This window comes from Hyperolius riggenbachi, chromosome 1, assembly GCF_040937935.1.
Source record: "Hyperolius riggenbachi isolate aHypRig1 chromosome 1, aHypRig1.pri, whole genome shotgun sequence".
Taxonomy (NCBI): Eukaryota; Metazoa; Chordata; class Amphibia; order Anura; family Hyperoliidae; genus Hyperolius; species Hyperolius riggenbachi.
Genome location: NC_090646.1, coordinates 268,863,631 through 268,887,323, shown reverse-complemented (window position 1 = coordinate 268,887,323; position 23,693 = coordinate 268,863,631). Strand labels below are relative to the sequence as shown.

Sequence of the window (23,693 nt, the reverse complement as noted above, 5' to 3'; positions counted from 1 at the left end):
AACCCTCCCCCCCGCTGATGCCTAACCTACCCCCCCCCCCTTCCACTTAGTGGCGCCTAAACTCAAAACCCTCCCTTCCTAACGCCTAACCCTAAAACCCCTCCTTTCTTGATGCTTCATTCTAAACCACCCTTCCTGACGTCTAACCCTTAAACCTCCCTTCCTGACACCTAACCCTGAAACCCCTCTTCCTGATGCTTAACCTCAACCGCCTCCCCACGTCCCTACCCCACTGTAAATAAAAAAAAAAAACCAATGTATTTCAAAAATATTACATTTCAAAAACTATACATCTCAAAATGATAGTTTTCAAAAACTAGGCCCAGCACCGGCTATTTATCAAGCACCCACATTTTTGCTTTTGGTACCCAATAGTGAATATTTGCATTAGCGTCTATGGGGCACCCGATTTGTCCATTGGTGCCCAGATTTCCTGCTTCTGATGCAGCTTGGGTATGTAGGGCTCAGCTGCAGAGAGTGGGCACATGATGATCCAAGGTAGGGTAAGCCAGTGTTTGGTTTGGCATTCCCAACCAATCAACATTTTGCAAATCACTTTGTGTACAGGGAGTGCAGAATTATTAGGCAAGTTGTATTTTTGTGGAATAATTTTATTATTGAACAACAACCATGTTCTTAATGAACCCAAAAAACTCATTAATATCAAAGCTGAATATTTTTGAAAGTAGTTTTTAGTTTGTTTTTAGTTTTAGCTAATTTAGGGGGATATCTGTGTGTGCAGGTGACTATTACTGTGCATAATTATTAGGCAACTTAACAAAAAACAAATATATACCCATTTCAATTATTTATTTTTACCAGTGAAACCAATATAGCATCTCAACATTCACAAATATACATTTCTGACATTCAAAAACAAAACAAAAACAAATCAGTGACCAATATAGCCACCTTTCTTTGCAAGGACACTCAAAAGCCTGCCATCCATGTATTCTGTTAGTGTTTTGATCTGTTCACCATCAACATTGCGTGCAGCAGCAACCACAGCCTCCCAGACACTGTTCAGAGAGGTGTACTGTTTTCCCTCCTTGTAAATCTCACATTTTATGATGGACCACAGGTTCTCAATGGGGTTCAGATCAGGTGAACAAGGAGGCCATGTCATTAGTTTTTCTTCTTTTATACCCTTTCTTGCCAGCCACGCTGTGGAGTACTTGGATGCGTGTGATGGAGCATTGTCCTGCATGAAAATCATGTTTTTCTTGAAAGATGCAGACTTCTTCCTGTACCACTGCTTGAAGAAGGTGTCTTCCAGAAACTGGCAGTAGGACTGGGAGTTGAGCTTGACTCCATCCTCAACCCGAAAAGGCCCCACAAGCTCATCTTTGATGATACCAGCCCAAACCAGTACTCCACCTCCACCTTGCTGGCGTCTAAATCGGAGTGGAGCTCTCTGCCCTTTACCAATCCAGCCACGGGCCCATCCATCTGGCCCATCAACATTTCATCAGTCAATAAAACCTTAGAAAAAATCAGTCTTGAGATATTTGTTGGGCCAGTCTTGACGTTTCAGCTTGTGTGTCTTGTTCAGTGGTGGTCGTCTTTCAGCCTTTCTTACCTTGGCCATGTCTCTGAGTATTGCACACCTTGTGCTTTTGGGCACTCCAGTGATGTTGCAGCTCTGAAATATGGCCAAACTGGTGGCAAGTGGCATCTTGGCAGCTGCACGCTTGACTTTTCTCAGTTCATGGGCAGTTATTTTGCGCCTTGGTTTTTCCACACGCTTCTTGCGACCCTGTTGACTATTTTGAATGAAACGCTTGATTGTTCGATGATCACGCTTCAGAAGCTTTGCAATTTTAAGAGTGCTGCATCCCTTTGCAAGATATCTCACTATTTTCTACTTTTCTGAGCCTGTCAAGTCCTTCTTTTGACCCATTTTGCCAAAGGAAAGGAAGTTGCCCAATAATTATGCACACCTGATATAGGGTGTTGATGTCATTAGACCACACCCCTTCTCATTACAGAGATGCACATCACCTAATATGCTTAATTGGTAGTAGGCTTTCGAGCCTATTCAGCTTGGAGTAAGACAACATGCATAAAGAGGATGCTGTGGTCAAAATACTCATTTGCTTAATAATTCTGCACTCCCTGTATACTTAGCCAAAGGGGGAATTCAATGTCATTATAATAAAGCTCTTTCTGGTATTCCTTCCCCTTTCTCTTCCTTTTAGGGTACAATATTAAATCTATATGGATGTGACTTGTTGTACAAATGCATTATTTTTTGAGTAAACAGTAGAAGATTAAATAAAAGTATTAATAACTCTCTTCCTAACCCGCTTCTAAAGCAGCCATACTTCACTATAGGTTTTGTAAAAAATGGTAATTTTATAATATTCAGTGTTTAAAATTAGTCCAATTTCTTGGTGAGGTATAGGACAACATTTAGAAATAAGTTTCAGGTGGTATGATTATTAGCTGTATCTACAGTTTTAAAACTGTCATATATCCATTTTAATTATGTATGAATAATTTACACTGTTTTTGGAAATAAGATACAACTCTACTACACATATTTCATATTTTTAAAAAGAGCTCACACTGGAATTGGATATTTGAATTTTGGGAATTCACATTTTTGGAACCTTAGAGCACAGGCAAATACGAAAATGTGTTTTTTTTTTTTGTAAAGAGATATTTATATAATTCGCGCCGTATAAGACGCTCCGGAATATAAGACGCACCCAGGTTTAGTGGGCAAAAACCAGGGGAAAAAAATATAAACTAAACCTGGTGCGTCCATATTTCAGGAGTGTCTTGTACATGACCTCCCCCAAATGGTGTCCTCCTGTGTACCTCATGTGTCCTCTTATCTCACCCTGTCTACCTAAAGTGTCCTGTGGTCTCTCCCTGTGTCCTCTGGTCTCCCCCCTGTGTCCTCTGGTCTCCCCCTGTGCGCTCTGGTCCCGCCCCCTGTAGTTACCCCCCTGTGGTCTCCCTTGTATCCTGTGGTTGCCCTCCTGTGTCCTCTGGTCCCCCCTGTGCCCTGTGGTTTCCCCCGTGTCCTCTGGTCCCCCCCTGTGCCCTGTGGTTGCCCCTTGTGTCCTCTGGTCCCCTCCTGTCCCCTGCGGTTGCCCCCCTGTGTCCTCTGCCCCCCCCTGTGCACTGTGGTCACCCCCGTGTCCTCTGGTCCCCCCCTGTACTCTGTGGTCCCTCCTGTGTCCTCATGTCCCCCCCCTGTACCCTGTGGTCACCCCCCTGTGTCCTCTGGTCCCCCTGTGGTCGCCCCCCTGTGTCCTCTTGTGCTCTCTGTACCCTGTGGTCTCCCTCCTGTGTCCTCCTGTCCCCTGTGGTCGCCCTGCTGTGTCCTCTTGCCCCCCCCCAGCGTCCTCATGTGTCCCCGCTGGCCTGCCCCCCGCTTATGTCTCCGGCCCCCCCGCTTATGTCTCCGGGTCCCCTGCAGTCAGCGGCAGCAGCTGAGCTTACCTCCTCCATGTGTCCCCGCTGGCCTGGCCTGCCCCCCGCTTATGTCTCTGGTCCCCCCACTTATGTCTCCAGGTCCCCTGCAGTCAGCGGCAGCAGCTTACCTCCTCCATCTTGCCCGCGGCGATTGAAGACATCCGACTTCCCCGTGCGGCTTCCTCTAGTGCCGGCTTCTAATGACGCGTCTTTGATGACGCTTCATTAGAAGCCAGCACTAGAGGAAGCCGCACACTGAAGCCGGATGTCTTCAATCGCCGCGGGCAAGATGGAGGAGGTAAGCTTCTCCCGCTGACTGCAGGGGACCCGGAGACATAAGCGGGGGGACCGGAGACATAAGTGGGGGGCAGGCCAGGCCAGCGGGGACACATGAGGACGCTGGGGGGACACAGGCAGGGAATCCCCGATGGCGGCGGGTCGTATCGGCGGGCGTATGGAAGTCGGGGATTCCCTGCCTTTGCCGTATAAGACGCAGGGACTTTTTCTCCCCATTTTTTAGGGAGAAAAAGTGCGTCTTATACGGCGAAAAATACGGTAATTGTAATACTACTAGAAAGCATGTTGCCATGAAAAAAGAAAACAAACAACTGCTCAAACTTGAATGACTACCATAAAAAGTGTGAGGGCCCATTCGCACTAGAGCGTTTTGCCGGCGTTTTTGGGAAAACGCTCAAGCGCTAGCGCTATAAACCCCTATGGGCCCATTCTTACTTGGACGATTTGCGTTAATCGCCGGTGATTAACGCAAATCGTCAAACGCAAATGTGTAGCCTGCACCTTTTTTCCTGGCGATCGCGTTTCAGTGCTATAGAAGCGCTAAACGCGATCGCGGAAAAATTGCCGCAGTGTCCAGTGATTTTTCTGCGTGTAATTGTGGAAAAATCACTCCCGCATACCGCTGGCGTTATGCGCTTTTAAGTGTGAATGGGGCCTGATACAGTTTTAGTAAAGGTTAAAAAGATGCAGCCCTGCCACTGCTAATATGCAAACAGGATTGTTCCAGCAGTATAGTGATTAAACGTCAAAGAGCCATATTTTGAAATAAATGCATTTTGTATGAGCAATTTTAGGAAGCACAACGATTAATATTATTATTATTATTATTATTATTATTTCTTGTTTTGAATAATAGTTATTATTTTATTTAAATGAGTTGAATGGTTTGATAGATTCCCTCAGCAGAACAGTGTCACCCAGTGGCCATAGTATTAAAAGATGTGCTTCTCAAAATAAAAACAATTCTTCCTTTCATTAGTTGTAGTGGCAGGAGTGACAGCAGTATCCAGTAGTAATGATCTTATAGCAGATTCAATGCATGATGAACAGATCAAACAGCCATGGTTCCCGTTAGTGATAGAATTGTGATCTTGTACAACCTTACCACTATGTTAAATGAAGGACTACCTAAAGTATATTCACTCTGCATACCCTACTATTACGTAAATTTGGTAAGTTGGTACAATCAAGATTGTATCATTAATGAGTACCTTTAAAGGGATACTGTAGGGGGTCGGGGGAAAATGAGTTGAAGTTACCCAGGGCTTCTAATCGTTCCACACAGACATCCTGTGCCCGTGCAGCCACTCACCAATGCTCCGGCTCCGCCTCTGGTTCACTTCTGGAATTTCAGACTTTAAAGTCTGAAAACCACTGCGCCTGTGTTGCCGTGTCCTCACTCTTGCTGATGGCACCAGGAGCATACTGTGCAGGCCCAGTATGGTCTGTGCCTGCGGCGTGCGCTCCTGGTGACATCAGGGGAAGCAAGGAAACGGCAACGCAGGCGCAGTGGTTTTCAGACTTTAAAGTCTGAAATTCCAGAAGTGAACCAGAGGCAGGGCCGGAGCATTGGTGAGTGGCTGCGCGGGCACAGGATGTCTGCGGGGGACCATTAGAAGCCCCGGGTAACTTAAACTCATTTTCCCCCGACCCCCCTACAGTATTCCTTTAAAGATACCTAAATAGCCAACAATGCAACAAATTAGGCAATGTGCTCACGAGCCATTAATTTGTATTCTAAATATATAGCTGTTTCACTGAAGCAACTCTTGTGACTCCATCCTTAATGGATTGTTACTTTACCTTAGAAGATATACCTGACAAACATTTTACTCAGCTGCATTTTACTCCACTAGTCAACTAGTGCTGCAGAGCAGGGATGCTCACCGGATGAATTTACTTCCAAAGAGCTTGCACGCGTCATATTGGTCGCGTTGCAAGCCTAACACCGGTGCACTTCCTCCTTCCGGCTTGAAGTAGGAAGTGCGCCAGTGTGAGGCTTGCAACGCGACCAATAGGATGCGTGCAAGCTCTTTGGAACGCAGGGCGGACGGTGGAATTGTGGGGAAATAACCCCTTGTATCCCTGCTGCAAACCTGCAACAATTAACCACTTTACCCCCAGCGGTACGAATTTCTCCGCCCCTTTTTTCCCCCCTAAAAAACCAGGGACGGAGAAATCCGTACCTTCCGCGCTACCGCCGCTGTCCGCGCTCCCGCCGCTCGTGCGTGCGCACCCGCCGCTCGTGCACGCCGCCGCCCGCTCGCCCGGAGATCAATGAACGGGAAAATCCATTCCTGTTCGTTGATCTAGCCCCCGCAATGATCTGCTGCTTCTTTCAGAAACAGCGAGATCATTGTGAGTCTCCCAGCCTCCTACTGCTTCCTGTAAGCGTCCTTCCGGACGCTTACAGGTCGCATGTAAACAAACACTCTGTGGCCATCTTGTGGCCAAATAGTAAACTACACCCTAAAAGCATTTTACATATTCAAACATTACATTTACACAATAAATTAACTCATTACCTCCCACACTCCCCAATTTTTTTTTTTTTTTTTTGTAATAATAAAAAAAAAAATACAATAAAAAAAACAACATAAATAGTTAGCTTAGGGACTGAACTTTTTAAATCTTTATGTCAAGAGGGTATAACACTGTTACTTTATAAACTGCGGGCTTGTAATTAGGGATGGATGCAAAACTGAAAAAAATGCACCTTTATTTCCAAATAAAATATTGTCGCCAAACATTGTGATAGGGACATAATTTAAATGGTTTTATAACCGGGACAAATGGGTTAATACATTTCATGGGTTTTAATTACAGTAGCATGCTTTATTTAAAAACTATAATGGCCGAAAACTGAAAAATAATAATTTTTTCCCACATTTTTTCCTATTTCCCCATTAAAACACATTTAGAATAAAATAATTCTTGGCATAATGTCCTACCTAAAGAAAGCCTAATTGGTGGCGAAAAAAACAAGATATAGTTCATTTCATTGGGATAAGTAATAATAAAGTTATAGACGAATGAATGGAAGGAGCGCTGAAAGGTGAAAATTGCTCTGGTGGTCAGGGGGTAAAACCCCTCAGTGGTGAAGTGGTTAAACTTTATTTGAATCACGAGTAATCATTCGTGATTACTCATAAATTAATCCGGTGAACATCCCTGCTTCAGAGACCCTGACCCACTTTCGACCCAGCTTCACTGCAGAGTGCACGTGTCCTCTCAGCACACTCCCTCCTGTGTGCTTCCACTCCTGTGGGTGCCTGTTGAGTTTTGCGTTACCTGACAGAGTCCAGATCCCGCTGGCGACAGTTCCTCGTAGGTGTACACAAGGCTTAAGGCTAGATTGGAGGGGGGGGGAGACAATTCTCTTTTCAGTTGCACCTAGAGAAAAGCCTACAAGACATAGACTTGGACTAGACTGTAATGTCTCTGTGCCACTGTAATGGCTAATCAATATATTTCTTTTTAAACATCCACAGAGTATAAAACAGATATTAATGTGTACTCTATTGTGGTAATTTACTGAAGGTGCTGTTGTAATAAGTGAAATCTGTAAAACTACATGTAATGCTGATCTTGCCCTTCGCCTGAGGTAATTTATCTGTTCATTTCAGGACAGGGCTACTCATGTGCCTCAGCTACACCCCCTCAGACAGTCAACCACTGAACTAAATACAAAAGTGCTAGAACTGATGAAAAAAAACACAGAGCTGGGTTTGTGGTAAGCAGATTTTTTTTGTGTGTTCCTCTTTAAATATCAGTAATAATTTTAGTTACATGCACCTTCTAAACCATTGTATGTCCTTTTTCTCATCATCTGCTTAAATCACATGATTGAAAGCAGCCATCCTTTCAATGATCAGTTTTGGTAGGGTTATGAGAAGTCCTTGGACAATGTTCAACACATTATGTAAAGTGCCGTCAACCTGTTCTATGCAGAAGGGCATAGCAGTTTAACTAGGTGGGAGGGTAGATTATTTCTGCAGTCCTTGGATTGATTTTTAAAGGGAGTAAGAGGCCTAATTCACAGTGGATGTATCAACAAATGGATCCATGTAAAAAAAAACTGTTTTTATTGGGCATCAGTTTTTGCTCCGTTCCCTTAGTACGCAGTCAGTGCAACGCATCCGTTGCTCTGGAATTATCGCAGTCACCCTAAACTTGCTGATCCATTCTAATGGAGCGATGTAAACAGATCTTATTGATTAACATCGGATCAGTTCCCCTCCGTTAGGATTCGGTCCATTTAGCTCCGCTAAACAGACCTTTTTTGTGCCAGTGTAAACCAGGCTTAAGGTGAATGTATTTTTCAGATGTTTGAGGTAAGAGGGAAGGACTCTTGAAATGTTTGGATTGTGGGCATAAATTTTACCTTTGTCTGGTAATGGAGGTACTGTGGTCATAATTTCTGTACTTTTTCTTATTGTCCAGGACAGACTAGGCATAATGGGTTTTATATTTTCTAGTTGCCCAGCTAAGTGTGGGTGTAATATTTTTGTGTTCCTGTCATCACAGACAAGAGGGCATAATGTTTACCAGCACAGACCTAATTTTTCTGCTTAAATGGTGCAATGTTATGCAGACATGTAAAAAGCTAAATCAAACAGAAAAATCTGCCTGATTGTGTCTATATTTTCATGCAGGTGTAATGAATCAAAAAGCCAAGATGGGGCAATTAAACAGCTTGAAGATAAAATCCAGGAGCTGGAGACGGCTAAGGTTGTGCAGGAAGAGATGCTGAAGCAGGCACATGCCTACATTGATATTCTGAAAGAGATGCTGCAGAAGCGTGATCTGGTGCACCAGGATATTCAGAAAGCTATATTAGCATACATTGATCCTTCTGGCAAGGAACTACAATCAGGCTTTGATTTTAGCAATCTTGGAACAATTCTGATGAAGGTATTCCACGAATTGGCTGATGAGGTGTCGTCTCTCAAAGCAAAGCTTCAAACTGTAAGTTAACACGCTAAGGGCTTGAGTCACAAAAGAGTGCTAACTGTTAGCACGGCTGTTTTCGCTTGCACGCGATCACGAATTTTCACGCGCAATTAAACGTGAATTTTTGCGCAAAATTGTTATGGTTTCGCGCAATAATTTGCGTTTGCAGCCGAAAACGTTTACTTGAGCGGTAAAATTCGCAAACGCGAAAATTCGCGTGAAAACGGTCGTGCTAACAGCACTCTTGTGAATCAAGCCCTAAGGGTGAAGGTAAATTAATTCATTAATTCACCATTTTAATTCGCTATGTTGTCCCCCTCCCAGTGCCCCACTTTAGCATCCCTTGCTACAGCACTCCCTTTCACTATCCCCTACGACCGTGTTTCTCTATATTGTCCCCTCTGCTGTGCACTCAATGTACTGCCCTTGCTGTTGTGTGCACTATAGGGAAGCACAGTAGTTGGGGATAGTAAAAGGAATAGGGTCCCCCAGTACTCTACTTCCCATACTATTGTGTCTCACTCATAGTGCTTCCCTATAGTGTACCCATCTATTATGCTCACTGCCACGGTGCTTCCATTTACTGTGCATCCTGCCCCCTCCCCCCAAAGTATCACTGGGAGGGCAGGGATACATACAAGTGTAGCCATCCTGCCAGCATGGCTATTCAGTACCTGAGGCAAAGTATATTCTCTGTGTGATCATATCTGGGATTTACTGTATAGTTTAATGAAATCAGCTCTGAAACAGTTACTGTATTTTTCAGACCATAAGACGCACTTTTTCTCCCCCAAAAGTGGGGGAGAAAAGTCAGTGCATCTTATGGTCCGAATGTACTCCAACCAAGTACCTACAGAGCACTGGAATCCAGCGTAACTCGGTGCAGTACCAGCATGCTTGACTCCTCCCATCCCCTACCCCGCCTCCAGCATGTTATCTTCTCTGGGACATATGCTGTAAGGAGGATCGGGAGTGCTGGCCGCCCTGCTATGTCCCCACTGTGTCCCCGATCAGGGTCTGCAGCTCCTGAAGACAGCGCCCATTAAAATTTCCTGGCTACGCGCCCCCCCCCCAGCATGTTCTCTCACCTGTGACATGCTGTGTGGAGGACCAGGACTGCTTGCTGCCCCGCTGTGTTCCTGATCAGGCACTGCAGCTCCCAAAGACAGCGTCCATTCAGACATGCTGGCCACGCCCCCCCAGCATGCTCTCGCTTCCCATGCGACATGCCATGCCAGCTATGACTTATCTGTGCGCAGCCGGGATGTACAGGGTTAAGTCCTGGTGTGTCCCCATTCGTGCAGTGGGTTTTTGCCACGAGTGCTGCAATGCTGGCCCCTCGACTAGCATGTCCTCTTTTATGAAGGCCTTGGAGGATTTGTTCAGGGGGAGACCAGAACAGGAGCCAGAGCTAAAATGGAGGAAAAGATGAAGAAGAGGACTTGCAAGCTGGTTCTGGTGGAGAGAACTTCTGTGGCTGTAGTTAGGGTCACTGGGGGGGGGGGGCAGCAGGGGCTAGTATAGGGTAGTTAGTTTAGCTGTGGGGGCAGCAGGGGTTAGTGTAGCTGGGCAGTGTAGGTTAGATAGAGACCACTTGGGGAGAAGAAAAATCCACAAGACGCCCTTGTACCTTGGACGCACCGAGTTAAATATATATATATATATTTCCCTGATTTCTGCCCTCTAAACCTGGGTGCGTCTTATGGTCTACTCGGACCATGGTCCGAAAAATACGGTAATTGCATAGTTTGCTGTTTGCAGTTTTCCCTCCTACATCTAGATGGAGAATTCCTCTCACCAACAGGAGAGCAGCTTTTATACTGTGTCTGGGGAGAGAAAGGGGAAAAAAAAGCTTGATGGAGATCTGCAGAGCTGAGGGGTATGGGAAGTGGAAATCCTTTCTCCACAGTGTCCTGTGACTGCATCCTTTCTGCATCCTTTCTGAAGGAGTGTGACAGACTATTTCATGTGGCTGCTTCATTCTTCCTCATCTTCTGCATTGTTCCCCGCCTCTTTCAGCTTCCTCCAATCGGAAGCTAAGTCGCGACCCAGGAAATACTTCCCTGCAACCCAGGAAATACTTACTGGGTCGCGGCCTAGCTTCCGATTGGAGGAGGCTGAAAGAGGCGGGGAGCAATGGCGATGGAGGAGGTTAGGGGAGACAAACCGGGGGGAGGCGGAGAAGACGTAAATTGACAATTGCAAGGTAAATTGCAGGCTAGTGACAAGGAGATTGTCGCTAGCCTGCCACTACGGGCTAAATTGCAAGTTACAGGAGCCATCCGGGGAGACTGAGAGGTAGCCCCAGGTAAGTATGCTACCTGAGACGCTTCTTGTCTCAGGTACACGTTAACTGTCTATACCAGAGTGAAATACCTTTCTGAGGGTTTTTCATAGTCTCTTTCAGCCATAGATAGAATATTTCCTGGGACATCTTTGCAGGCTGAAGAGAATGGGCTTGATTCACTAAGACAAATAGCATGCCTTATCAAAGTTAGCACACCTTATCAAAGTTAACACGCCTTATCAGATTAGCATAGCAAGCGCTACAAACTTATGCCTGCTAATTGGCAACTCCACTCGTCCGGCTCTGAGCCCCTGCAGTTTCGTAGCGCTCGCTATGCTACTCTGATAAGGCGTGTTAACTTTGATAAGGCATGCTATTTGTCTTAGTGAATCAAGCCCAATGACTTTGATTAACCACCCTGGCGTTCTATTAAGATCGCCAGGGCAGCTGCATGAGGGTTTTTTTTAAATTAAAAAAAAAACTATTTCATGCAGCCAACTGAAAGTTGGCTGCATGAAAGCCCACTAGATGGCGCTCCGGAGGCGTTCTTCTGATCGCCTCCGGCGGCCAAAAGTAACACGGAAGGCCGCAATGAGCGGCCTTCCGTGTTTTGTTTACTACGTCGCCATGGCGACGAGCGGAGTGACGTCATGGACGTCAGCCGACGTCCTGACGTCTGCCGCCTCCGATCCAGCCCTTAGCGCTGGCCGGAACTATTTGTTCCGGCTGCGCAGGGCTCAGGCGGCTGGGGGGACCCTCTTTCGCCGCTGCTCGCTGCGGATCGCCGCAGAGCGGCGGCGATCGGGCAGCACACGCGGCTGGCAAAGTGCCGGCTGCGTGTGCTGCTCTTTATTTGATCAAAATCGGCCCAGCAGGGCCTGAGCGGCACCCTCTGGCGGTAATGGACGAGCTGAGCTCGTCCATACCGCTAAGGTGGTTAAGGTGGGCAATTTGGATATAGGTATATCAGTCTAATTCAGTAAGTTTACATTTCCATTTGAGATAGAAGAATGGAGCTAGTGCGGAGTCGACAATTGTTTGTTTAACAGTTTATAAATAAAGGAAAAAGAAATTCAAAACATTTAGTTCACAAACATTATTAGGGACTGGAAACAATGTAAAAATAATTCAAACATAAATGACCCTGAAAATGAATACCGTGTTTCTGTTCTGTTGCCCTTAGACAGAAGAGAAAATTAATTTTATAAATAATGAATTGGAGATTAAAGAGAAGAGTTTGAAGCAGTGTCAAGAAAGGTAAGAAGTATTACCACATATGAATGTACAGCTACTGTATGCGTAGCTTTGTTTTTGTGCCTTGCTCACTGATTTATCGTAAGCCCATAATTATTAAGCTGAAGTCTTCAACTTACAATATTTTCTTTTCAATTTTGGTTAGGTGTAGTGATTTTGTGAAAGAGCATGACCAGGAGGTGGCAGCACTGACTCTTGAAATGAATTCTGCCAGGGACCATGGAAAGACCATGCAGGATGAGTTAGAAGCAGTCCAGTATGTCCGTTTTGTCTTTTTGTTATGTACCTGTATAATAAGATAACTAATCTCTTTGACCATACGTAATCCTTTTTGATTACTAAAAAAAATATAGATATGTAAAGCTCTGATTTGTTGTCACAACTTTAGAATTTCAAGATCATATTGTATTTATTCCCAGCTTAATTATTATCATCGGCCTTTTATAAACTGAACTGGAATTTGAAGTAATTCAAATTATTACACAGGTTTCCTTGTGGATCAGCCAGAAGGCTGTATTGGGAAAACCAGTCATGGGAGTACATGCAGGGTTACTGTAAATAGTGGGAGAGAAAACAGAAATGCTGTGTCATTGTGCTTGAGTGTTGGTCAGATACACAGAAATTCCTCTTATGTCCTTGTGATTATTGAAGTTATGTTTGAAACATGCTAAACATCTTGTCCTGAAATTTTGATCACATGACTGAAACAATCGAGTGCATAAGCAGATGCATACACCGCCTTAAGCTGGCCACTAACGGTCCAATTTGTATCGAAAAATTGTTCGAGCGATCAGAAATTCTGATCGGAAGTGAAATATTGTAATACATCGTTCACTACACCATCAACGAACCAATCTTTGCTTCTTATCTATCACAACCAAAAAGAAAAAAAATTCATTCGGACGTCATTTTTTTTCACTCGTTCATAATAGATTGTTTCCACCAATGGAGATTATTTACAACCAATCCGATCAGAATTTCTGATCGCTCGAACGATTTTTCGCTAGAAATTGGACAGTTAGTGGGCACCTTTAGGCTTCTTTCCCACTAAGACATTGCGTTAGATGACATGTTAAGGTCGCATAACGTGCCCCCAACGCAACGCCTGGTGGTGTTGGAGCAGGACGCTACCAAGAGCTGCATTAAAAGCAGCTCTTGGTGCGCCTGCTCTGTCAGATGCGCTGTGGAGACCACGTGAGCGGAGCTCTCCGCATCACGTGGTCCCGCCAGCCAATCAGCGGCCGCTCCTGGAAGTAAACACTGCAAGTGCAGTGAATATAAAGTAGCCATGTGCCTGGCTATGTAGCGGCCTCTCCCCGCCTCCTCTCCGCCCACAAAATAGAAAAAACACCCATACTGAGCATGTGCAAAGTCTAAGCCGCTAGAACGCACAGTATGCTGCACTTCAAACGAACGTGCAGCGTTGCTGTGTAACGCAACGTGGGCACTGTGAACACCCCATTGATTTTTCATTGCTGTGCGGTGCGTTACAGGCTGCACTAACGTGCGCCTGTAACGTCCCACTGTGAAAGCAGCCTTAGTCTGTGTGTCCCTTGACGATCATGTACATACTGTTAGGGTGACACAACGTTTAATGAGCTCTGTATGGACATGTGGCTTGTCTATAGCAATGTACTGTTCAATGGGAGGGGCGGAGAAATGATGGGGTGACTCATGATATAGCAGCTTCCAGAAAGTTTTGAGGTTACAATGTGCTTGTCCCTCACTCGTTTTTCAGTGTCATTGAGAGATCCAACGTGCCAAATAAGCCTGGAGATGCCCCTGCACAGATTGTCTGGTGTGTACAAGGCTTATGGTGGCCACAAGCCGTACAATTATAAGATCCAATTTTTTGCCAATTTGATAATTTTGATCGGTTGTCCCTAAAAAATTTAGAGCTTTTCTTTGTTTTCGATCAAAAAAACCCAATTGAATTTTCCTTTTTTTTTTTTTTGTTTTTTTGTTTTTGAAGATTGGACATGTTGGAAATTTCAGACCAACTTTATCAAGAATTGTATGGTGTGTGATGGATGTCAATTACTTGATGTACAGTTCCAATCATTTTTTTTTCTGAGCTTTTAATTATTTTATTCATGATTGGGGAAAAACTGAACATAGGTGTGTGGTACATTGTAACAATTCAAAATCTGACCAATCAGTCAGAAAAATTGATTGCTATTCTTAAGATAGAACAGATATTTAAAAATTTAACGGTGTGTGGCCATCTTTAGTGTGTTTTTACCTCAGTTGGTGTAGCTGCTCCTGATGTCTGGATTGCATCATTCCCACCTTTCTGAAAAGAAGCTGGCAGAGTCTAAAGGTACACAGCAAGCAAATATTCCCATACAGGACTCAACCCCAAAGCGGATATTGTCCGTTTTGGGGTTGAATCCTGTATGGGAATATTTGCTTGCTGTGGACAGTTGTATGGGAGGATTGATGGACCTCTTGCCCCGTCAGCAGAGCCGGATTAAGGCTAAATGGGGCCCTAAGCAAAGTAACTGATTTGGGCCCCCCCATCATGTCGTAATAGAATCAGAAGATGCAGCTGCACAGCAATATGTCGCACACACCGGGCAGCCGAGCTACTGGTTGCTATGGGCAACAGCACGCTTTCCTCTGTGGGTGCACAATGCAGGGAATAGCAGCGGCAAAATGCAGAGTGAGAGATGAATGGCTGGGACATTTGCACTCAGGGGCTGGGGCACCCCTGTGAAGAGGGTGCCAGATATCACAGCAGCACTTTCCCCCTGCATCTCCAGCCTGGCAATTGCAGAAAGCTCTGGACACCGCCAAACCGGAAGCCGTTCCCCAGACAGAATTACATAACCACTCCCACCACCGAACAACCAATTTCCTCCCAAACTAGACAGCCACCATGCAGCCTCCATCCCAGTGAATACGATAGTCCAGCAGAGAAGGCCGCCGCAGTGGGGGAGAATGACAGCACCAGATGAATCACATTCACCTATTGCGATCCAAGCAATAGAGGTCCTGTCATCCGGAGCCCATCTGTCTCCTCTAGAGTGCTGCTGCTCTGTTACTACTACTATTACTACTTCCTACTTCATGTCTGATCTGAGAATCAGGAAGTTCAGAGCGAGCGCCTGCACTGTAGAAGAGACAGATGGGTTTCAGATGATGGGATCTCTATTGCTTGGATCATGGATAGGTGAGTGAGCGTTTGCCATCTGCTGCTATCATTCTTGCTGCAGCTGTGGTTCTCTGGGGGAAGGGAGGGTGGAGTGGGCAGCGGCAGAGCGCACAGTAGCAGGAGGGGGACCTAGGAGGAGAGCCTGGCTCTGAAGACAATCAGCAGCGCACGGCATCATTTGACAAGACAAGACAAATAACATTTATATCGCGCTTTTCTCCTGGTGGACTCAAAGCGCCAGAGCTGCAGCCACTAGGACGCGCCCTATAGGCAGTAGCAGTGTTAGAGAGACTTGCCTACGGTCTCCTACTGAATAGGTGCTGGCTTACTGAACAGGCAGAGCTGAGATTCGAACCCTGGTCTCCTGTGTCAGCGGCAGAGCCCTTAAAGGGACTCCAAGCAGTGCCTGTGGATATGCCTTTAAGCATACCCACAACTAATTCATTACATCCTCACACCTACCAGCATGATGTTTGTAATTATATCCCCCTGGGTTCCTTATATTTCATTGCATTGTGCTGAATCGAGCTGCCAACTTTGGAGAAAAGTCGTCCTGTGGCCGTGATTTCGATCGTGAAAATATCAAAAACTAAAAGGCATAGAGCAGCTGTTTATATATCATTGGAAAGAGGAGAAAGAGAGCTTTAAAATGATATGCATATTTCCATAGTTACTGCACTGCTCAGAGTCCCTTTAGCCATTATACCATCCAGCCACCTCTGACTTTGGAGAAAAGTCGTCCTGTGGCCGCAATTTCGATCGCGAAAATATCGAAAACTAAAAGGCATAGAGCAGCTGTTTATATATCATTGGAAAGAGGAGAAAGAGAGCTTTAAAATGATATGAATCTTTCCATAGCTACTGCACTGCTCAGAGTCCCTTTAACCATTATACCATCCAGCCTCCGCTGACTTTGGAGAAAAGTCGTCCTGTGGCTGCGATTTCAATCGCGAAAATATCGAAAACTAAAAGGCACAGAGCAGCCGTTTAGATATCATTGGAAAGAGGAGAAAGAGAGCTTTAAAATGATATGCATCTTTCCATAGTTACTGCACTGCTCAGAGTCCCTTTAACCATTATACCATCCAGCCACCGCTGACAGGATGGCAAGGGCTGGTTTATGTGCTAATGGGGCCCCTTTGACTCTGAATGGGGCCCCAAGCGACTGCTTTTGTTGCCTGGTCGGTAATCCGGCCCTGCCCGTCAGGACTCCCCGCGCTCTACAAATATACATCCCTGATGCTGGTGGATTTTGCACTCACAAGAGTCTAAAGGTACCCATGCATCTAGCGATTTTGGTGGCCAATCAACCAAGACATAGATCTATTTCTGATGGAATCTGATCGGAGAGAAATATGTTGGCCACCATAAACTGCAGCCCGATTCCCAATCGATTTCAGCATGAAATTTTGAGAGAATCAGCCACATGACGCCGCCTCTCCTCCCCCAGGCCAATGTCCCCCTAATGTTTTATTTCGTCCCCACCAGTGCCTCTGCAGTTATACTTTACCTGCCACCGCCTGCACTGCCTCCATCGTTGTACTTCCACATTTGCGCCCGCATGTGGTTGTCTACATTATAGCACGTGGGGTACGTGTGTGACGTCACATGCACAATTATTCTGCAACGCAACGGAGCACTGTGAACTTCCTCATGCTGTGATACCCTAAAACTTCTCTCGGCAAACCAGCTTACAAATAACCTATGCCATTTCTTTCAGCATCTGAACAAGCTCTGTTTCTTGCTTTATACAGTACAGTATAGAAACGCACTGCAAAGCACACCTTACATTTTGCCCCACCTCTTGGCTTATTCCTATTCCTTTAAATTGTAAGCTCACAAGGGCAGGGTTCTTTCCCTTCTGTATAGGGTGTTACATTTCATACACAACTGTGACTGGAAATATTTAAGTATAATACATGTGCCTGATGCTTAATGTTCATTTTTTTAGGTAGAGCGGTTTCAGGATTTGGGGAAGTGTATAAAAGGGAGGCGGCAACATTTGAAACAGATGCTAGAACAGATGCATCTCTAGAACAGAATTACAGTCCTTTACAGCTGTTTAAGGACACCCGAGGCGAAAATAAACTAATGAACTAAGTGATTGTATCTATCTTCCTTCTCCTAAAAATGACTTAAGATATTCCACAGTTTTATTTTATGTTTAAATCTACGTTTTAAGTTTTAACTGTTTTATTGTTTTTGCTCAATAACATATTCATTGAAGTATGCCAGATCTAAAATCTATGAACTATTGACCCTTGTTATCTCTTTCTTGCTCTCAGAAGCCATTTTCTGCTAGGAAAGTGTTTTATAGTTGGAATTTCTTATCAGTGAGGGTCACACTGAGTCAGGACTGAGTCAGGACTGAGTCAGCCACTTACATACCTGATATTTAACTCTTTCAGGCAGAGAAAGAAAAAAAGGAACACAGCATAGTTATTTGTGTGCTAGGCACTGTACATACACATGTCTATATCATCATGTCACATGTCACCTTGGGTATCCTTTAATATGTTCCTGGGACTTCAGTAGTTTGTCAGTTTTGTACCCCCAGAAATTATTGCTTTTATACCTGTATGTATGGGTCTGATTATCACAGTACCAAAAAATATAATATGGTTTTGAAGATTGCCTTTTATTTTATTTACTTATTCACCCCATTTCTATAATGTGGACAGATTGTTTTATCTTAAAAGGCTAAACTGACACCTTGATTAAGTTAAATTGATTAAATTAAAATGGTGTCTTAAAAAAAAAACATATGCCATAAAAACAAATTTGTTGTTGTTTTTACCAGCTTTGCCCTGGCGTTTTCCTGGCAATAATATTGACGGGGAAAGGGGAAACACTAGTGTGGACTGTGTGACTCTGTCCTTAGTGTAAATTTGTTTTAGGCTACTTTGACATTGGTGCGTTGTGGTCTGTTGCGTCTGACAGTATTGTGTCACATTGGTACGTTTTAACAGTTCAGTGCGTCAGATCCCTTGCCATAACTGGATGCATGCAGTGCATAATGTGTGCATTAACAGTGGCAGTGAACCATACTTTCTATGTACTGTGTGCGTCACTATATGTGTCGCACCTCAGGCATAAAGTGCAATGCAACTTTTCCCCAGCGTTGTGTTGCAATTCTATTTTTTTCCAGGGAATGCATGCAACTCCCCAAAGTGAAGGCAGCCTAAGGGCTTGTTTCCACTGTTGCGTTGCGAATATGCATGCGTATGGAATGTCTAGAGACATGAGAATTCGCATCAGGTTTGCGAATTTGCATGCGGAATATCATGCGAATTCGCATGCGAATTCGCATGCGATTTTAAGATGCGTTTTTAACCCTTTCAATGCCTGTGCATCAGTAGAAGGAAGTTGTCATCACAGGAAAAGGATTTGCCTTAGAAATTCCTATAAAAGGTGTTGCCACGTGTGTTTGGTGTGGGAGTTTGAGTCGGTTGTGGTTTGAGGAGTTTGGAGAATGTCGGGTTTGGAGGATCTTGTGCTTTTGTCCATGATGAACAATTTACAGTTCTTTATGGAGAGGATTCGGAGGAGGAGGAGGATTCAACCTCGTAGGAGACACCGTTTTTGGGTGCATCCTCTGGTGGTGGAGAGGCCTCTAAAAGGGCAGTTTACGCTCCTTTATGAGGATATCCGTAGTCACCCGGTGAAGTTTTTCAACTATACACGGATGAGTACTACCACGTAAGTAGATAATGTATCTTAATTTGATGCTTTATTTTAAATTCTGGAAAGTATTGTAAATGCTTGTGTTATTTTGTTTGCAGTTTTGATTACCTGCTGCAGACCTTGGGCGCACATTTACGTAGGCAGAATACCTGGTACCGTAATGCTGTGATCCCGGAGGAGAGACTTCTGCTTACGCTAAGGTGAGAAGGAGCCCTCTTAAATGTCTGTCATTGGCACATTGTTAAATGGTCGTCCTTAACATACGCTATTTTGACCATGCATGTAGCCAAAGCCTCTCTGTCTTCACTTCCACTTACATCATCAATGCAGCAGTTAAGTCAGAGAGGCTTTGGCCACGTGGAGGGACCACCCAGCAGTTTGCAAGGACTGGTTACTGTGAGTCAGCACTGTAATCAATGCAGAATCAGCTATATTATCAGCTTTGTTCTCATTTGCGTTATCCTTTTGACCTGAGGACAAACTAGCATTGTCAAAACCATAGGGATGTAAATGGATGCAAAGTAGACGTGTGGATGCATTTTATGCTGCCTGTTGTTGGGGGTATGTGTGGGACCACGTATTTATATAAGTGTCACAATGGAACTTAATCATAGGCTCAGGAGGTAGTGGTTTTGCTGCAGTAGGCAGTCGGGTTCCGTCTTCTTCTACTTCATGTGGGCCACACACATATTTTATATGATTTTAAATGGTGAACAAAGGACACAGACAACATGAAAACATTAATTATTTTAATATAATGTTTTGGTAACGTATAGATTTGTAGTAAGTGCTATCTTGTGTTCTTAATGCAAAAAAAAAAAATTGCAAGTAGGCCAACATGTTGTAAATAGCTACCTTTTGGTCACATTGGCAAGCTTTGGAAACTAACAAAAAAGCATAAAACATAATACAAAGTGTCCACAAAATATCTGCATCTGCTTTTCCAAGTTCGTTATTCATTGCTTATGTTGAATGGGTGTTAAATGTAAAACTTACAGTCCTGTCTTGAAAGGTACAGCAAGAGAAGTATACTGCTACACCAATGGTGCTTGAACACATGTGCATGTTTTTCATCACATAAGCACATACATACAGTTTCACAACTGAAGGGCAAACATTTTGCAGCCACGCAAGGAGCAGAGGCTGATGTTCCAATGTGAACATCATCGATCGACTTTGCCTCCACAACCGCCTTTCTTTGTGATCCCCCGGATGCATACTGTGTGGTTCTTTATTATGGCTGAGTCATATGAGTGTCTCAGGAGCCACTTTCATTGCCTCCTGACCCAGTGTTGCGATGTAAGTCAATGTAATACACAGGGAAGGGAGGCAATGAAATAGGCTTCAGATCCCCTCACATGACTGTGCCGTAATACAGACAAACAGAGTATCTGAGATGCGGTGTGAATGGTCCACTTTCATAGGCCCAATCGGCATATAACAGAGGAAAGGCGGCATGGCCGTAGCTACAGCTCATTTGAGATGTACGTCCACACACGCATGAGGCTAACAATAGAGGTCGTACATTTCAATCATTTGCGTTCAGTATTTATCGGTGCCTCCGGATTATCTTTTCTCACCTGCACTGTATGCTACAATCCCGCACCACTTGGCCACATCCCAGAGTACACTATACTTTCGGTGTCACTCTGCTGACCATGAAGTTGCAAGAAAGGAGTGACACAGGAAGTATATTGTACTGTGGGATGTGGACATGCGGTGGGGGATGCTAGGATGCTGTGCAGCGCAGCAAAGAGAACCCTGGGCCACCTTCAGGAAATGTATAGGGGGAGATCAGCTGGCAGGAGCTGCAGATTCACATATTGGAAAAAATTTTATGCAGAATTTTTGGCTAAATCTGATTGTAGTAAAGGCAGCCATGATAGTGATGGGTCTTTTCTTTGCATCTGATGGCAAATCAATCACTGTATGACTTCACCAAATCATTATAACAAAACCAACAAAACATAAGGACACTCACTGTGGTCCTGGAATCGTTTCCCTTGCTAATCTTTACAACACTAAACATTTTGTAACTAAAGTTTGTATGATGGCTTAGGTACATGCCTCTGTACTGCAGTCAACGGACTGTGCATAATGCAACTCAAAAGTACATAATGAGAGGAACAAATGCAAATATGTAACATGTTCTAATTACTCCGTAGCATCATAATCAAACATGAATCTCGTCATGGAGAATTCTGTGGGTTGTGAAGCACAGGGTGCTGATGGCCTATCTAAATTCTGATAGGAACGTGTTTCTGGATTTTGACTGGGGTTCCTATGATACATTTCGGCCACATCTGGTCCCGTCCGAGAGGTAGATGATGTTTCTCTGTGTGGCCGGGCCATTGAATGCATCTGTGAGGGAGGCATGCTACTGTACGGTTGCCCTTGGTGTATCCACGAGTGTTGCGGCTCTGACCGATGAACTGGCATCGAGTTATCAGAGGGCCAGCACTCTTGGTATGTTCCCTGATTGTGACCACGAAAAGCACTACCCTCTAAGTTGGAACCCTGCTTATTACCCTGGTTGCCATCACGGTCTTGCCGTGTTTTTGCAAGATATTTTTTAGCAGCGTCAATGAATTCCCCATGTACATCAGCATAGTAACGTGGGTCAATGTCCAGTAGATAAGGCACCATTGAGTCTGTGATTTTGTAGACCACATTCTCCTCTGGTGACCTTTGTTTCTCACGGTTTGATTTGAAGTGTTCCAAAATTTCGTGGTAAGTTTTGTTCATTTGTGCCAAATGTACATTCTCCTCCTCCTCCACTACGGCAGGCCTCACTCTTTTTGGCCTACTTGCTGGTCTAGGCCGCGGTCTCACTGTGGTAAGTGAGGAGTTAACACTCCCACTTGTATGAGTGGATGGCACCTCTGAAACATTGTCGCCAGCATCTGAGTTGCTGTTGCCAGAAGCGCAAGTACTGTCGCTGTCGACCTCCACATTAGTTGAAGTGGAAAAACTATCCTCTGTTCTGAAAAACAAAAGAAAACACAGACCCCAATGTATGATTGAGTATATGTGGCAACAGATCTGTACATTATGTAATTAGCCAGTATCCATGGCAACACATATCGAAGTGAAATGGCCATTGACATACACATGGGGGTACAGAGTATGGTTGACGTAGACCTCGCACTTTTTTTTTTTTAACACCAAACTGATCTTTCATGCCTGATAAAAATGTTATGTATGAGCTAAGCAGCTGTTAGGCCTCCCTCAGCCATACTATATATCTCACCGTGTGTGGCATTGTCAAATGTATGTGTGTTGTTAAGGATCGTGGTTAAATGGTTGGAGTAGGCAACAATTATAATTGTTAAATTTTTACTTTACCTTCGTGGTTCATATATGGTGCGCAGATAGGACAACAATTCAAAGTTCTTGTAGGTGGGTGGAGCTGGAGCAGCACTACCACTTTTCTCCAATTTCCTTAGTTTCGTCAATTCTTTTTTGTAAGTGTCCCTTACGGATCTCCACTTATTCATATAGAATCTGACTGTAGACAAAAGAGAATAAAACATAACATTAATGGCACATTCCTTTTTCTCCATAGGTTTTTGGCCACTGGCCAATCATTTGCATCATTGCATTTTGCCTACCGGTTGGGAAAAAGTACAATATCATACATTGTGAAGGAGACGTGTCTCGTTATCTGGCGAGAACTTCATGCCACTTTTATGCCCGTCCCTAACCGACAACGCTGGGAGGAGGTTGCAAATAAGTTTTGGGGCAAGTGTCGGTTTCCAAATTGCATTGGAGCAGTGGATGGAAAACATATACGACTCGTGCAGCCGCCACACAGCGGTAGTCAGTATTTTAATTATAAGAAATTTTTTTCCATTGTCCTTATGGCAGTTGCTGATGCCGATTACAAATTTCTGTACATAGACGTTGGGGCGTATGGAACAGCAAGTGATTCCCAGATCTTCAGGAACACCAACTTGTGCTATCGCATGGAGAATGGCACGCTGGACTTTCCGCCACCAAGCCCATGGCCTGGGACCACCAATCCAGCTTTCCCATACACCTTTGTGGGTGATGAGGCGTTCGCTTTATCCAGACATGTAATGCGCCCATACTCAGCCACTCACTTGAATGACCGGACAAGACATTTTAATTACCGGTTAAGTATGGCCAGACGAATGGTGGAATGCAGTTTTGGCATTTTGGCTAACAAATGGAGGGTGCTGCATACAGCAATCCAGTTAAAAGTGGAAAATGCGGTGTCTGTGGTCAAAGCTGCATGCATCCTTCACAATGTCGTGATAGAAAAAGAAGGAATCTCGGTGGATGAAGTGAATGCACTTCAGGTTCCACCGCTAAGTGGCATCACTTGGAGTGGAGGTCAGCACACGAATGAGGCAATCCGTAATCGCGACTGTATGTCGCATTTCTTCCAAAGACCAGCTGGGAGATTGTAGACCTAAATGCATTATTTTCAGGCTTTCTACAAATAAAATGTTCTAACGTAACACTGTTTTTGACTGCTTGAGCGAAAGCTCAAACACATTCATATACATCATGCTTCTTGGTGCTCGGGTAATTTGACGTTACATTAAGGCACATTTCAACAATAATGCCATCAACCTATGTACGTATACAAACTGTAACCCCATAGCACAAATG

At 44.4% G+C, this 23,693-nt stretch overlaps 2 protein-coding genes across 2 annotated transcripts in view; both read left to right on the top strand.

Annotated features, from left to right (window-relative positions):
* The window catches only part of CCDC158 (coiled-coil domain containing 158), a 65,902-nt gene that overhangs the window by 13,595 nt on the left and 28,614 nt on the right, over positions 1-23,693 (top strand). The window contains exons 5-8 of the mRNA XM_068232707.1: positions 7,350-7,456; positions 8,379-8,691; positions 12,147-12,220; positions 12,363-12,473. Coding sequence (XP_068088808.1) covers positions 7,350-7,456; positions 8,379-8,691; positions 12,147-12,220; positions 12,363-12,473 — 605 coding nt within the window. The remainder of the gene's footprint in view (positions 1-7,349; positions 7,457-8,378; positions 8,692-12,146; positions 12,221-12,362; positions 12,474-23,693) is intronic.
* Positions 18,844-23,488, top strand: LOC137561640 (uncharacterized). Its single transcript, XM_068272954.1, has 3 exons — positions 18,844-19,070; positions 19,154-19,255; positions 22,621-23,488. The coding sequence occupies exons 1-3, from the start codon at positions 18,844-18,846 to the stop codon at positions 23,486-23,488; spliced, it is 1,197 nt and encodes a 398-aa protein (XP_068129055.1).